The 17,279-nt window shown below is 37.5% G+C and overlaps 1 protein-coding gene across 1 annotated transcript in view; it reads right to left on the reverse strand.

The window, feature by feature from the left end:
* Positions 1-508: 508 nt before the first annotated feature.
* Positions 509-17,279, reverse strand: part of SLC39A12 (solute carrier family 39 member 12) — a 54,186-nt gene continuing 37,415 nt past the window's right edge. The window contains exons 10-13 of the mRNA XM_060247693.1: positions 12,490-12,550; positions 6,586-6,738; positions 4,048-4,235; positions 509-1,300 (exon numbers count right to left, since the gene is read on the reverse strand). Of these exons, the coding sequence (XP_060103676.1) occupies positions 1,172-1,300; positions 4,048-4,235; positions 6,586-6,738; positions 12,490-12,550 (531 nt within the window). The 3' untranslated portion in view covers positions 509-1,171. The remainder of the gene's footprint in view (positions 1,301-4,047; positions 4,236-6,585; positions 6,739-12,489; positions 12,551-17,279) is intronic.

The following is a 17,279-nucleotide window of genomic DNA, read 5'->3' on the forward strand; positions in this document are numbered from 1 at the left end:
TGGATGGGAAACGACCAAGGAAGTCCAGAGCTGCTATGCAGAGGCGGGCAATGGCAGACATCATGTGATCGTATCTTGTCTTAAAAAAATCTATAAGGTTACCATAAATGGGGTCCAACTTGATGGAACTTTACAGATACACACATACACATGAGATTAAGACTAGAACTCCCAGATCACAGCTCATTATCTAAACTCATTATCTAAGCCACTATACCCAAATGGCTTTCATTACACAGTTCATTAATCCTTTGTTTAACCACAGAGGGATGCCCTTTGGATTTTCTTTCTCAGAATCAAACAATCTTGGAAGTATAAAGCATATATGAAATGACTTAGCAATAACTGAATCATGCCTAGCACTGGCAATATAATACATATGTGACAAGAAATTATTTCTTAGTAAATTCATTTATTTTGTATTCATATATTATTTCACATACTATTTCATATGCTATTTTAGTGGATTCATTTAGTTCAATATAATCTATCAGTTTGCAAAATATCTATACTTCGTAAAATTGGTGTATTTCTTGGCTACATAAATTGGAGGCAGATTAGTAAACTGTGTTGCTGTTCAGTTTAAATTTTTCATTTCAGTTGCTGTATCTAAAAGGTATAAATATTTTTTAAAAAAATGTCATAGTAGCTAAAAAGATGATTCATAACAAAAGAACCAGAGTGTTTTGTTAAAATAACATTCCAGATAAGTAAAACACAATAAGTTGAGGAAAAGGAATGATTCCACTGATAAAACAGCAGTTCTATCAGTGGAACAGCACTTCAATTGGCAGGAGAAGGGAGGGTGAGTATCGCCAGTTCCCCACTTCCCCTGAAGATCTCTACTTTGCCCTGCACTGTTCCTGAAGGTCTGTTGATCTTCTAGGAGCAGCCAGGTGGGAGAGTGTCTCACTGGGGGGGAAAGAGGCAGGGAAATCATCCTTTGCACTTTGGATCCCATCCAATACATTTAACCATTTCTAATTCTAAAAGATATTTGAACCACAAATTAATATATATTAAATAGTAACCTCCTTTGCTTCCAATACAAATATATCAGCAGTTTCGGAATAAATTCATAGTTCACATTGAAGTTCTCCAGTTGTGAATCCCATTGGCAAGAATGGGAGTTGTCCAACAATCTAGTCTTTACAGACTACTTGTAGAAGATTTATATTTTAATCTTGTGTTCATATATAGCTAGGAGAAAGAGACACAGCCAACCTAATAGTAACCCAAGATTCTGTAGGAGAAACATCAGCCAGGGTCGCTGTGACTGAACATGAGTCATTTCAGGAAGCTAAAAAAAGAATAAGACAGAATGAGAGCCTAATATATTAATCTCTTGGGGAGGGAAGGGGGAGCCCGATGGGAAACATGACAAACTTCATTAAAAAAACCTTCTAAATCCCTGGTTTGTAAATAATAGATACAAATCTGTAGCTTGTTTGGGACATTATATTATTTCACATCATCAGATGATAAATTATGGGATTTCAGATCTTTTATCATCACAATAAATCAAAGTACATCCATATTTTTAAAGTTATCATTCCATGAAAAATATGTCCTGTAAATAGTCATTCTTCTTCCTCATAATAAAGCAGCCGAAAATTTGCTGTGGCAGTATTATAGCTGTTTGAGGATTGGTTAGTGGTGGCCAGGAAGCTGTTCAAATGGGCTTCTGATTCTGTCATTTAAATTAATGTAGCCTAACCATTCTTTCACTTTGTGTTCACTATAATTCTCTCTTTTAGCAAAAAAGATATGCCACAGATTCTTTAGCTGTGAACACTGGTGAAATATAAAGATAGGAGTGGGATGCTGGATGTGGTGTAGTTGCCAGCTAGCATCTGGCACCTGGTGGGAGACTGGGGGGCAGGGACATGGGTCTACTGGGTGGAGACAGGTACTGGGTGGCTGGCAGCAGGAGGTCTCTCACTATAGCAGGAGACCAGGCAACCTATGACCCTGAGGTCTGTAGAAAAATCTTCAGTTTAAAAAAAGATTTTAAAGAGCAAGGGACAGCTATTAAAAGCAGTGTGTATACTCAAGGAGAGAAAACATGGCAAATGTGAGTGGGGAAATTGAGCAGAGAGTGAGTATAAAAACTTTTACACTCAGGATCTTATTATTTAAATAAGTTAATTGCCTAAAAAGAAAGATAAGAACCTAGACTATGTAGTAAGAAACTGACAAGTATGCATGTCCATCCTTTGAAATATGTGTAGAAGAATAAATGTTAACACTTTTGAGAAATTTGAAGGGAAACATCTGGACTTTGCAAAAAGAAAAATTATGGCATAAATTTTTGAGGAAATTTTAAAATATTAAATTCAGCTTAAATCTCCAAGAATTATTAACTGTCCCAAGGATAGATATATAAATTTGTATGGAAACAAATCTAATAGAAGCAAAAATTCCAAAAATATTTCTGAAATAGACTGAAATCTGAAATAGAAATAAATGTAAGTTAACACTTCAAACAAGACCCTGATCTTATGTATGATGCAATACTAAGCATATGCCTTTCTATAGAAATCAGTGATTTAAGAATATAACTCTTTGTAAAAATCATTTTCTGTGCAATCCTAACCAGTGTTAGCAACATTCAACAACAAGAAAATGACTTCACACACATCCCCATAGAAAACATGAAGCAAAACTATGAAAAGGCACAACAAAAAGTAACAGCAGATACTAAGGTGAATCATAAATATATATGATCAGAGTGTTAGCACTGAAATACTAAATGAGTAATAATATAATTTATTTGACATACACTATTTTGGAAAGATAATAAAAAATTTAAGGAAACTAGTGGAAAAGACAAAGAAGAAATATGGGGTACAATGTAAACAAGATTATTTTCTCCTAAAACTCCAGGAAATGCTACTTACACTCCATATACACCCCGGAGGTTGCTTCATTTGGCCTCCCAAGACCTTCTAATAGTCCCCGACCCATGAGATGCCCATCTTGCCTCTACAGGGCCAGGACTTTTTTGGTTCTGGCCCCGACCTGGTGGAATCAGCTCCCTATGGAGATCCGGGCCCTACCTGGCTTACTGGCCTTTCGTAGGGCCTGTAAAACGGAGCTGTTCTGCCAGGTCTTTGAATGAGGCAGCGGGAGCCATCTATTAGATTGGTTGGCCTCCCCCTACTACCTCACGCCCCGCTGCACCACTGTATTGTGGTGCTGTACTATCTTGCTTTATATCATCATGCTGAACTAACCTGTTGCACTTTACTGTTTGTTGAAGTTGATTTTATTACGATTTTATTGTGATTTTAATTCAAATTATTGTACACTGCTCTGAGCCCCCCAAAAGGGGGAAGGGGCGGAATAGAAATAAACTAATAATAATAATGAAAAGAATGCCTGTGAAGAGAATGCCTCAACACATACACATACACGCTTCTAGTATTGCCTGCAAGGGAAATTTGACCGTTCTTTCTCTGTGTGTAATTCATCTTTTATCAATCCCCCTCCCCTTCCATGGTTAGTGAGAGCTTATGGACTCTTGTTTTAATAGCTGAAATCATGCAGAGGTAGAAGAATTAATCTCCTCTACTGATCTAATCAAAACCAAACATGGCAATAGTTTAACTTCAGAAAATGTTGAAAAGATCCATCAATGAATATTGTAATGTTCTGTGTAATTTAATCATGCATATTTATTTATTTACTTATTTATATGTTGTGTCTCCAGAAACATGCTTGAAAAAGAAAACTTGATGGACTTGCACTTCCTATGTTAGTGCTTTTGCCTAATGTGTGAATCCTCCCTAAATGGAATGCACCTTGGGTTCTGCATGTGAACAAAGCACAATATTGAAATCAGTTTAAGTTAAACAAGTCTGAATGTTATAAACTTTTTCCGTGTGTGAAAATATAGGAAAACAGAACCTAATCTAACAGTGCCATTTTTCAATGAAGTGGCTCTTGCCCTTCAGTAATATAGTAATGTGATTTTAGCAGAAAAATTTATAATGAACTTTCATCTTTAAAAGATTAAAAAGTACAAGATGATATTGCAGTGCTTACCATTTCTGCTAATGATAAATACAAAAACATCCCAGCAGTGACAGTAAATATCCAGTTTTGAATCAAAGAGTTTGTTGATATTGAAAGGCCAACGTAAAGCCCTATGAAAGCTGTTACAGCACTTACGAAATTCATTAAAATGGCAATTTTTGATGAAAACCCAGTACTTAGCAGTACCGCAAAATCTCCTGGGAAGACAAGAGGAAAGAGTGACATAAAATATTAATTCGCCGATAAACCACTGGTAGTGTTTCGCAGTAATAGCAATAGTACAAAGTTAGAGTCCAGTGGCACTTTTAAGACCTACAAAGGTTTATTCAAGGTGTGAGGTTTCATGTGCATCTGATATTTGATGAGATTCTCACCATTAAGGGTACATCAGTCTCACAATTAATTAATTATCGATGTTATTGCCCCCACAGTTGAACCCAAATAGCTGATAACCATAAGCCGAGCTTGTTACTCTTTTTGTCTGTTAAAAACCAACTTCACCATTTTGCATGCTAATTTACTACCCACCTTTTACATGTACTACTGCTTTTCCTATTTCCATTTCATTGTCTGATTAAGTGTACTTGCACACGAAAGCTCACAACTTAAATAAAACTTTGTTGGTCAAAGGTGCCACTGGACTCTTTGTTCTATTGCTTCATACCAACACAGCAGTCCACCGTGATGTAATAGCATCAGTGTTTTCACTGCAAAACATTAGTGCTTCCATACTTGATGCTGAAATAGTTGTTTACCCTCTTATGGACAGTTGATATGAATTGTTAATGCAGAAGATTTTAGTTTCACTTGTTCTTAAAGATAGTTTAGAATATGCAGAGAAATTTTATTTCTGCTCTCTGTAATTAGTCATATGTTTTTATCAACCTAACCTGCTCTTTGCTTTGTGAATCTTCAACTATGCTTAAGAATTTTTTGCTTACGCTCACCTTTAGTATTTAGCACCTCCTTCAACAAAGAGCCAAATAATCTATTACGGCAAGCAGCAACTAGAATGTTCCAAATATGCTCCCGTACTGCCAAAATGCAAAAAAAGTGTGAAGTATGTTAACAATAACAGAATATACTGGCAAGTCACTTAGGGCCAATCTACATGTTACGAAGTCCTCATGTTTGTTGGGAAATGACACAAGGACTTTGCGTCAGACATGCAGTGGAAGTGTTGTGCCTTCCAGACTGATCCCAACCCTTTTCTGCTCACAACTACAGCATGTGGAGAAGAGCAGCTTCTCTCTCTCTCTCTCACACACACACACACACTTTTCTCACACTCTCAAGCCACCCAGTGAGGCTGCTATTTAATTTGTTGCTAAAATACATTAAGATAAGAGTTCTCACTAAAATTATTAAGGTTGCCAACCTGCAGCTGGGGCCTAGTGACATACTGGAATTACAGCTGATCTCCAGACTACAATTTCCCTGGAGAAAATGGCTACTTTGGAGTGTGGAGTCTATGGCATTGCACCATGCTGAGGTTCCCCCATTTCCAAACTGCCATCACCAGGATCCACCCACAAAATCTCCAGGAATCGCCCAATCCACAGGTGGCAGCCTATAAATATTTTCACAATCAAGGCAGTAGCAATTCCAGGGAGGAATAGGATAATTCAAAAATGGTATGGGAGGGGGGCATCTAAAGCTGTTTCTTTCCTCATGCCACTGTTGTGATTACAATAGAGCCAGCATCCATCTGGGTAGCACAAAACTCCTACTGCCTTTCTGATAACAATGTTCTCTTCCTATCTCCCCCCAAACATGAGGTTTTTATAATTATAGATTGGTCCTAATCAGGTTGAACTGTCACTCACTTCATAAAATGGCTATTAAGGAAAACTACTTGCTGACCTGCAATCTATTACATGCACCCAGGACTTTTTTTTTTTTAGAAAAAGCCCAGTAGGAATCATTTGCATATTAGGCCACACACCCTGATATCACCATTGTTCCACACAGGACTTTTTGTGGAAAAGGCCCAGCAGGAATTCATTTGCATATTAGGTCACACCCCGATGCCAAGTCAGCTGGAACTGTGTTCCTGTGCATTCCTGCTCATAAAAAGCCCTGCATGCATCTCATTAAAATGCCAACTCAATTTCATATGCCTGCATATCTGAATGCCAGTGATATTTTATATTTCTACTAGTTAGCCAAAATACAATGGAGATGTTACTGCGGATGCACACCGTAAATGGAAAGAAAACATTCCATACTTCATTTATTCCTTTGTACTTTCATCAGTCATCAGCTTGGCAGCCCACCTACAAAGTTGCGATGACTCACAAGAGCTGACCCATCAGTGACAGAACACCAGGCAGCTGCCACAGATCTTTCTTTCCTACCTTGGGTTAAAGAGAATAATTTCTTCAAGAGTGCATTGTGGAAAAGTAAGTATTAATAATTTATGTTAAAAGGTAATAATAATATACATGTACTAGAGCTGAACAAGAGTTTAAGCCCATTTTTCAAGAGGGAGAAAGTAACAGTCCTTTCCTTTGTGGCAGCTATAGGGAAAAATATGAACATGCTTACCCATCTCATGGGGAATTTCATGGCATAAAATAGCAATTGTTGTTGTCACACCTGTTTCTGTTGCTGAGGAAAACGCTGCACCTATTACCAAGCCATCAGCAAAATTGTGTAGACTGTCACCCACCAGAATCATAATGGCTAGAAAACTTTTACCTAATAGAAATAAAAGTCAGAGTAAGTTCAACAATTTTATTAGATCATCATTCTAGAGTCAATTTATTTTCCAATTTTCCTTTAGGGTTTCCATGGTATTGTTTGCAATACAAGCCTACACAAAGTTACTCCAGTGTAAACCCACTGAAATTAATGAACTTCTGTTTGAGTAACTCTGCATAGGATTCCACTACTAGTTTTACCAAATTTCAGGCTATTGTGGCTCTAACATCTTAGGATGTTTAAAGTATGAACCAAGTTAATTTGAATCTATAAGCAAATGAAAACTTGCCTTGTGTGAAGCTGTCTTCTGAGATTTTTTTATCCATGAGCCCCAGGTCTCATGAGTCAATTAATACATAGTATAGTGCTGAAAGATAATAATGTTGCTCATTCACCTTAGTCCTGTTTACATTTGATTATGATACAGAATATCTGTGTATATAATATTTTGCACAGAGTGGAAACATTTACAGAAAGGATAGTGATCCCATAAGCTTGATGCCCCAGCATCATGTATTTGCCTACTGATTTTATGATTCTTCTGTCCTGGATATATGGTGAGCTGCAGAGAACACACTGAAAGGTATGGAGGATGACTCATGATTTTACTGTTATATTATTGGGGGGGGGGGGGGGGCCTGAAGTTTCAAGGAGTTGAAGGACATATTTTTGTTCCATAAAATTATCCAGAACTGAAAAATAATTATAAAAGAAACATACAGCAGTTTAAAAAAACCCCCTAACAACTGTATTCAGAAAATTCTCCTTAGTTGCCTGGGAGCTTTATGAACAATAATATTGGCAGGCTAGCTAGATTTCCTTGCCAATTTGCAGGACTAAACCTAGATGTCCCCATTGCAAACAGTTTCTTCAAAAACATGAAAGACATATTACAGAATAGAAAAGTCGCATGGAAATAAATGGAAATAAAGCATTGCTCCATCAGATGAAGTCTACCTTTTATTCCATAAATGTTTACTATAGACAACAGCATACAGTAAGGAAAAAGCTCAGTAAATACTTAGCATATAGCTACTGCTTGTAGTCTGCTATGATGGGGAGGGAGAATGAAAATTAGACTGACAGTGTAATCCTGTAATCAGTGGGTTTAGAAACTGAAGTATGCAAGATAGGCCGCAGATGCTACATGTGCTGTAGTTTGGTAGACTCTGTAGCTTGTTGGACAACTCTTGTTCAACTCTATGGTTGCCAACCTCCAGCTGGGTCCTGGAGGTCCCCTGGAATTATAACTGATCTCCAGGTGACTATCATCAATTCCCCTGGAGGAAATGGCTGCTTTGGAGGGTGGACTTAAAAGCATTATACCTCATTGGGCCCTTCTCAAACTCCACCCTCCTCAGGTTTCACCCCGAGAATCTCCAGGAGATCCCCAACCCAGACCTGGCAATCCTAGTCAACTCACTGATTAAAAGTGTCTTGGGTAATTTAGTATGATTCAATCTGTTACTTCAACATTTGTGTGAAGATAAAACATTATGGTACAGTAGAATACCAGTCTGGTAACAGCATATATTAAATGCAAATACATAGACTTTTGCACTTCTTTATCCTCTCTCATGGGAATGGAAAATGTACATGTACTTTGTATATAACACAAGCATTTTTATTTAAAACCCCCTGCATGCACAAAGAGCAACTGCTGCTACACACTAATCAACATCCTACATGTAGTACCTTTGACACAACTTTCCCTGCCCCATTTTTATTGAATTTTGATTTTAAAAATAATATCAAAATATATGAGTGGGGATCTATCCTGGTTTGTTGATAGTTTTTCATTAAGACTTTGGTTCTTTTTCTGTGTTCTTGCTTTTTTGGAGGTATGTTTGTCAGTGAAGTAGAATCTGAAGCATTTCCTCCTCTATATGACACACTCCCATACAGTTGATGTGAAATACAATATTGTCATTTTTGCATTCAGATTTGCTCTGTATGGGGCTGATTAATTTGCATGTTTTAATCAATATTTCTGTATTGTAGTCTAGTATTACATCATGGAAGAACTAGTTAATTACGATTGTTTTCGAAATTAGCTTTCTCTCATCCTTTTCCTATGCCATGTTGCAATCAGAACTTTATAGTTGTTGGCTTTATCTTTTCCGTCTTTCTTTCCCTCAAGACCAATGTTTCTCTGCCAGTCATAGGAAAATCAGAAATGCAGTTTCAAGGCCATTCCCGCAATAAAGACTGAAAGCTGACACTTGAATCCCATTGTGCTTCCTGGAAAACAATAGTAGGATTTTATCCTATATTATTCTAACTTGATAATGCTCGCAATACAGTAACTCCCTCCTTTTAATTTTTGTGTCAGTCAAGAAACATATGTCTGAGTTCACTTGGGTTTCCCTACCCTTCCAATTGGGAAAATGGAATCTTCTGTATTCTAGTCAAGTTTCTCGCCCTACAACTAGAACCAGAATCTGTCTCCAAAGAAATTTGTATCTACTCCAAATACTCCATAGAGTTTGCAGTATGGCTTATACAGCATCCTGCCACTTCACAGGGATCTAGGTGTCCTTTTGGATTTACCTTTTGAATTACTGGCTGCTCAGAAGTTCAGGAACCCTTGACCTTGGGTCTTTGCTCAGAGTATTTGCTCAGATAGCTACAAGCCTTTGTTTTCCCTTTGTTACTATACTTCTTTGTCTCTTATCTTCACTTCTTGAGGGATATATGGAGCACAAACTGCATCTTAATACGGTCATGTTTTTACTATTATATCTGTGTGTAATTGTGACTGTCTGAATATATTATTACTCCACTCAAAAAGTAATGTCTGATTTTGTTGTATGACAGGTTTCAGTGTTCTTTCTGAATTTGCCTGGGATTCTTGGTCAAATGATCCATTGGTTATTGATTCTATGTGCCATCTAATCTAGGAGTAAAACCTGAGCTTGCAGCTGCTTTTTGCAAGAGTGAAATCCAGCAGAAGGAAGGTTTTTTCATCCTTATGCTCAGGCTTTTCTAGTGTAAATTGGATGAATTGGACAGCAGGACTCCTTCACACAAACACATGTCAAGTACATATGTTTCTTCATAATCCCACACAGTAAAAACCACATTTCCCTTCTGTCCTCAAATTACTCATGCAAAGATTTATGCAAAGCAGTTTTAATGTCCTGAAATTATATTATTTGGAGAACCTACATGGTACAGTAATTACACAGTTGGACAAAGACCAAGTGATCCAGTCTTAAATCCCCATGCAGACATCAAATTCACTGAGCAACTTTGAGCCTGATATGCTCTGTCAACCTAACTTACCACATAGGGATGTTGTGAGAATATGATGGGGGAGGACAGAACCTGAATATACCTGAACACTTTATGGGGAGAGTAGAATTAAAAATATAATAGGAATATTACCACCATTCTGTGAGCACAATGCTTCTGGTAAATTGTACCTGAATCTACCTATATTTTGTCTTATTCAACAGACCAGAAGTTCAGTGTGCATGCATGCTTGTGTGTGTGTATACTTTTCAGATAATTCCAGTCAGTGCCCCCCCAAATTATGTAGAAGAAGAACTGGTCAACAGGACTGGGAGGAAAGGAACAAAAGAAGATACTTGGGAAGCATTATCCCAAACATTGGTACAATTATAGCAAACAACTGTACCATTATGAAGAAGAAAAGTAGGTTTTTATGCCTCTCCCTTCTCTATCTTAATGAGTCTCAAAGTGGCTTACAATAGCATTCCCTTTCTTTCTCCACAACAGGCACCTTGTGAGGTAGGTGGGGCTGAGAGAGTTCTGAGAGAACTGTGATTGACCCAAGGTCACCTAGTTGGCTTCATGTGAAGAAGTGGGGTATCAAACCAAGTTCTCCAGATTACAGTCTGCTGTTCTTAAGCACTACACCATGCTGGCTCTCATTTTATATTATTAGAGTGTGATGACTGAACAGCATGAATACATCCAGAGATAGATTAAGATAATGGCATGGAAACTGGCACTGAAGAAAAAGCAATATTATGTCCCCAAACTGAAAGATCTTTGTATAGAGAGGACAAAACTAAACAGCCTTCAGACAAGAATGATACCACCAAAAGATTTAGGGGTCATGTTCATAAATTCTTTTAGATGAAGGGCAATTAAAAGAGCAACAAAAATTTATAAGATGCAGCTGTATGCCTTTGGGCTCAATCAAGTTGCAATAGTGATTGTCAAGAGCAAGATAAAAATTGTTGCATTGATAAATGCTTGATTATGGTTAGAATAATATGTTTATTGATCAGTCCATAGTATCATAAAAATGATTATTTTCACAAGAGACTAAAGTGTGTCTGATAACTTTTTATTGGTAAAAAGAACTAGAAAGGATTATTAATGAGAATTCTGTGTCTACCTGCCTGCTTGTACTTTTCTTTCAGCATTACATAAAAGTGATAGATGAAAACATGTTTTTCTAGCCTATGTAGTTTCCATGGAGGTGTGATTTTTCTGTCATACAAAAATAAAAATAGCAGGAATGGTGTTTCAAAGCATGCAAGAGAATGAAGGTTTGAACTAATGTGAATCAAAATGGCTCCTTTGCTCCAGACTGGAATTATAAGCAACATCTAATAGCACATGAAGCTCTGAAATCTGGAGGTTTGTCTACTGGCCTGGAGGAAAATGTCCTATGCTATTAATAGAGGCTTAAAACCACATAAAGAAAGGTTAATGTCCATTTCTCCACATTACCACACATAGCAGAGTACATCAGAGCTCTACAGAGGTGCTGCCCTTTAAAAAATCCTGGGAGGATGTTAGAACCTCTTGTCTGTTTTGGCCCACTGGTAAAAGACATCATTTTGTGTCAAATCTATGTAATGAAAATTATGGAACACAGCCATTTAAGAAATCTGTTGTGCTTGAATAATTTTCACATGTTACTTTGAGACATTGTTTGCACTCTGAAGCCATTGCAAAGTAGTCATGTAAATGTCACAAGTGTTGTAGCACAGGACAGCAGGAGCAAAATGTGGCTCCTGCAAAGCTAAGTTTGGACTGTGATCACACACACTAAATAATACACTTTAAATCCTCTTCCAGTGCACTTTCCGATTGGGTTTTACTGTCTGAACTGGCAAAATCCATTTGGAAAGTGCATTGAAAGTGGATTAAAAGTGCTTTATTTATTGTGTTGTTATCGCAGCCTTGGAATGGTATACAAAATGTTGATTCAAAAATAGCTCACCACATGGTGATAACATGCATACAATCATTGCAAACCATTTTACTTGACTGAAATTAATCCTGAGATGAGTGTTTTCCTATGATCAGCATACATTTGGATGGAAGTGAGAACAAGCTTCTGTTCATATTAAGTGTACCTTGGGCAATTTAGTTCATATTAATATACAGTTCCCACAAACGTTATAAGAGGTCCCTGTACAATGTATGAAACAATGAGAATTTTGCTCTGACTACAAGATTTCTCAGAAGTTGTTTGTTGGGAGAAACCAACGAGAAGGCAATGACAGTATAATGAACCAGCTCAAAATTATAGGGTTGGTTGGATGACAAGTCTTTACGAGGGAATTTAAATATATAGCTGGACAGTATAATGCTATTAAGCATACAGGGATAGAGAGGGAATGAGAATGAGTTTGAACCATAAGAGATTACATACTTTTAGGCCCTCAGATTTATCATCAAATTCAAATGGGGAACAGTGGTGCCATTTACTGTCCAGCTTCTTCAGGGACCACCCACCTTCCTTAGTCCTTTTTTTATACTTACGTTTTCTGATGGTTGCATTCTTTGGTGAAATTTCACTGGGCTCAGAATCCTCAGAACTTTGCTAATTAAATTAAGAAATAACAAATAGTTGCTAAGGGTTTTTTTAAACATTTGTTTTAGTATATAGACAGAACCAATGCTCCTTCTAAGCCATGGAGTCCTGTGAGCAAACATTCTACTTTGTGAACATTAAAGTTGTGAGCTACTGCATAAATTAGTTTGCTCTAGGGCCATCCTTCTTGAGCTAAGAAAAAATGTGTAAGCTGGAGGCTAAAAAAATGTGAGTTAGCTCACACTAACTCAGCTTAGAGGGAACATTGGACAGAACATAATTCTGTATGATTTTTTTAAAAAAAATAGTGATAATTAACCTGTTGCTCCAAACAAGTAAATTAATAGAATTAAATCAACAACTGGTCAAAGCTGAAAACCCTTCTGAGGCCCTTCAAATTTATAGCAATATAATTTCTGCTATAATTAACTTTTATGAACAGCAATCGACTACTAAATCGAGTCCGGAAGACAGACCCATGGTATGATAAGAAATGCCAAAACTGAAACGCCAACTGCGTGCAGTATATCACACTTATTGTAACAGCCTTGCTGCTAATATCCCCCTGAGCTAGTTTGAACTGAAAAATAAGCTTAAAGATACAGTTATCTATTAAGAACTGGAATTTACTTATTAGTACCTCTACTGACTCTAACAGTAAACTTTTCTGGTCATTAGTTAGTGGTGCTTCTGATGTGAAGAGCCACTGTTCTAGACACTCCATCCCTGCTGAGGTCTGGACAGACCACTTCCAACATTTATTTTTCGACCCTCTGATCATTTTATCAGATCAGCAAGAACAAATCCCCTCTGATCTTCCTGAATGGCCCCCTGTTAGTCCTAATGAGATTAATCATCTAATCAATCAGTTGAAGGCAGGGAAGGCTCCAAGACCAGATGGACTCCCACCAGAACTATTTACAAACAATCCTGACTCGTGGGCTTCTCCTCTGGCTACTCTCTTCACAGTGGTTGATAAAACAGGGACCATGCCTGAGCAAAATCTCTCAAGTAGGGAACAGATCAGATTTTGTCCCAGCAAAATTCTTACCCATCTGATAGAGAAATACAGTGGTAGAGGGGGAAGGAGGCTGTTTGCAACCTTCCTTGATTTAAAAGGGGCATTTGACTCTATTCCCAGGGATCTTCTCTGGAAAAATTGAAAAATCATGGGTCTGGATAAACACCTACTTTTTCTTATTCGTAAAATGTATTCCCTTAATATCTGTTAAGTGTGATATAACGACCTAAGTGTGTTAACTTCAAAGATAATTTCCAATCGGGGAGTCAAACAGGATTGTATTCTAGCCCTTTGTTTGTTTAATTTATTCCTGAATGATCTGGCCCCCTCTCTAAATGCTATTGATGGTCACTCCCCTAAACTTAGGCCATTCTTTATCCCTTTATTGCTCTACGCTTATGATGGAGTATACTGGCATGTTCGCAGAAGGGTCTTAAGTGCCTGTTACTCGCTTTTACTTCATACTGCGAGATAAATTTCCTATCTATAAACTATGTAAAATCCAAAGTTATAGTATTTTCAAAGTCCTGGAAACCACAAAGCTGGTGCCTCAAGGGAAATAATATTGAACAGGTGAAATATTTCAAATACTTGGGGGTCTTTTTCCAATATCATAACTGGACAGTACAATGCAAGCAAGCGATCATCTCAGCAAGGTGTACTTCGTCTGCGGTAGTTAGCTTTTTTTATAAGAAGGGCAACCAATTTGTCCCAGCTGCCATTCGTGTTTTTAATGTGGGGATGTTATAGGTGTTATATGGTGTTATATGGGATCCCCATTTGGGTTTGCATCCACGATTTCCAACTTGAGCAAATTCAGGCAGTGTTTTTACACCATATTTGGGGGGTTCCCAATTGTGTTAGCTATGCGGCAATGTGCCTAGAGACTGGAACCCATTTGATTGAGACAAGGGCATGGCTACTAACTATAAAGTTTTGGCTATGCCTACACTTTAGGGCAGACCCTGTTAGTTATATCTATATGATGCTAGCGGATTCCTTCATTTCCAGTTGGTATAGTCAGATCCAGAAGAAAATACATTCCATAGGCGTAAGCCTGGACAACCTCTGTATGCTAAGTGAAATGCAGGCATTCAGAATCCTGAAACAGAGGATTTTAGATATTGAAAAACATTCCCTTTGTTCTTCTGGACATAAAACTTGATCCCCTTTAGTATTTGGTATCTTTCTAGATCATGGGCTGCCTGCTGCCTACCTTTCCCAGATTACTTCACCCCAGTTACACCATTCCTTTATGTTAGCAAGACTCAATGTTCCACCCTCAGCAGTACTGTCTGGGAGGTTTGCCAACATCCCTTACCAGGATAGAGTCTGCCCATGTAACGGAAGGCACCTTGAAATGGTTGTCCATGTCTTACTTCACTGATTTTTAGGGGAAGTGTGGGACTGTATAATCAAAGCCATTTGGTCTAATCTTTATGGATTACCTGACGCAAAGTTAGTTTTCCTTCTACTAGCTGACCAATATCCCCATATCACAAACCTAGTTGCAAAGTATCTTTTGACTCCCATAACAATCAGGGAGCAAAAGCCTAGCTCCCCTTCTTGATGTGTGACTGGTTTTTATAGCTGAGACTCCATGTAAATTTGCTATGCTGTACTTTTTATTTCTATGCCAATAAAGGTATTTGGATTGGATTGGATAATTTATAAACTGACATATTTGACCCATCAAACTTCTAACAGTGTTCTGGGGGGAAAGTTTGAATCAGCTGAAGATCTTGCACTGGATGTTTAAAGATGGAAGTGTGCAGATACTGGTAACAGATGAGCAGTAGAGGCATAGGTATCAGCAGGGCTTTTTTGGAAGCAGTAACTCCTCTGCATATTAGGCTACACCCCCCTGATGTAGCCAATCCTCCAAGAGCTTACAGTAGGTCCTATAAGGAGTTCCTGCTACAAAAAAAAGCCCTGGGGAGACCTCTATATCTCCAGGCAGAAATTTGAGTAGGAGCTAAGGATCAGCATGAACCAGCACACAAATCTTTGTTCATGATGTATTTTGACCAGTTCATGGTTCACAAACTGCAGTGGGCCACAAACTTGAGGTAGGGGTGGGGTAGGGCAGGATATAAATCAAAATAAATAAATAAATAAACTTCTACAAAATGGTAAGGCAGTTCATTGAGGTTCATGGGGAGCAAAAGCTGCCAAAACATCCCCACAAATGCCACCAAAAGACTGGAAACAGCTGAGTCCTAGGGGCACAGCTCACAAGCCTGGTTAAATGTGTATGCAAGCTGGAAATGAAGCACTTACCGCAGTCTGGACTTGTATGCAAGCCAACAGGGTTCATGGGTTTGTAATTTGGTTCAGAATTGTATTTTTGTGGTTTGTGCCCTTGCTGTCAGGATCTTAGTTTTCATTAGGAATGCCCATGAATGTTCTGAAATACAACATAGATTCCTGCACAGAACAGATGAGGGTGAACTTCCTATTAATCTATTTATGTAGATTTTGTGTTTATCTGTCTCTGCTATCTTTGATGTTGCATGTGATTTTCATGAATGGGTACTATATCAAACTTTTTGGGGTACATCATGGAACTGCCTTCATCTTCAGCTGAGATGGTATTTCACTCTTCTTTCTAGGTATTAACACATTTTTATCTAACCCAGTTAAGTTCTGTGTTTTAGGACAATTTTAAACCCAGTTAACTTCTATGTTGTATGACAATTTTACTCCCAAATATCAGAATTTTAGTTTATGTTTATGAGATAATATTGGTATAAGAGATCAGTGGTAGATGTCGCAGATTTATAATAATGATTCCATTAGGTTATGAAAACTAATATATTTTGCTGAAATTCCTTTATTAGTTAATCCAGTATGAAGCACTGTCCTGGAGGGGCATGTCTCTTTAGGTCAACTTAGGAAATCTAGAATTTACTTGAACATATTTAGTTAAGCCCACATTTTGGAATAGGTGAATAAATGGGTATCATACAAAAGGAAAATAGAAGGATATTCCATGTGCCAGTGTTTCTAATTTGCATAACCTTTACTATTATATCCAGCAAGTCTGAGATATGGCATTTTTTTTAACCCAAGGGCAAGAAAAAAAATGAATTTGCATTTTTTAAATAAAGGCAAAGATTATTATGAGGTCATAACAGTAACCTACCAACTGTATAGTTGAAGTAGATTTGCCTCTGTCTGAATGGCTGTTTAATTCACATTTCACTGGAAGGTCATGGGAATGCCCTGAGTGCCCATTATCTAATGAAGGGCCCTGCTGGATGAAAATGCTTTGCAATTAGTTCTGAAGCTAGATGAATGAAAACAGGTGGCACTTTGTCAGTTAGTTTCATGTTGAAATTTTACAATTAATCTGACCGATGCACATGATTGTCTTTAAAAATGTTAGATGAATGTTAGTTCTGATAAACATTTACAGATGCTTTGGAAAACGTACATCATAAACCATCACGCTTTTGAGTAAATTAGTTAATTCTAAACCTTAGGCCAACATTTAGACTGAAAGGTTCACAAATTCTTCTTAATAAATAATGTAATTGTTATTTTTTTTAAAAAAAAATAACAAAGTTGAATTTATATCACTCTTAGAATCTAATTAAGTTTAATCATTAAATACAGTAAAATCTGAATGGGCAGCCCTGTTGGTCTGAAACTGTTGAACAAAGCAGGAGTCAAGTTGCACCTTTAATACCAACCAAGTTTTATTCAGAACGTAAG

Source organism: Heteronotia binoei, chromosome 10, assembly GCF_032191835.1.
Source record: "Heteronotia binoei isolate CCM8104 ecotype False Entrance Well chromosome 10, APGP_CSIRO_Hbin_v1, whole genome shotgun sequence".
Classification (NCBI taxonomy): Eukaryota; Metazoa; Chordata; class Lepidosauria; order Squamata; family Gekkonidae; genus Heteronotia; species Heteronotia binoei.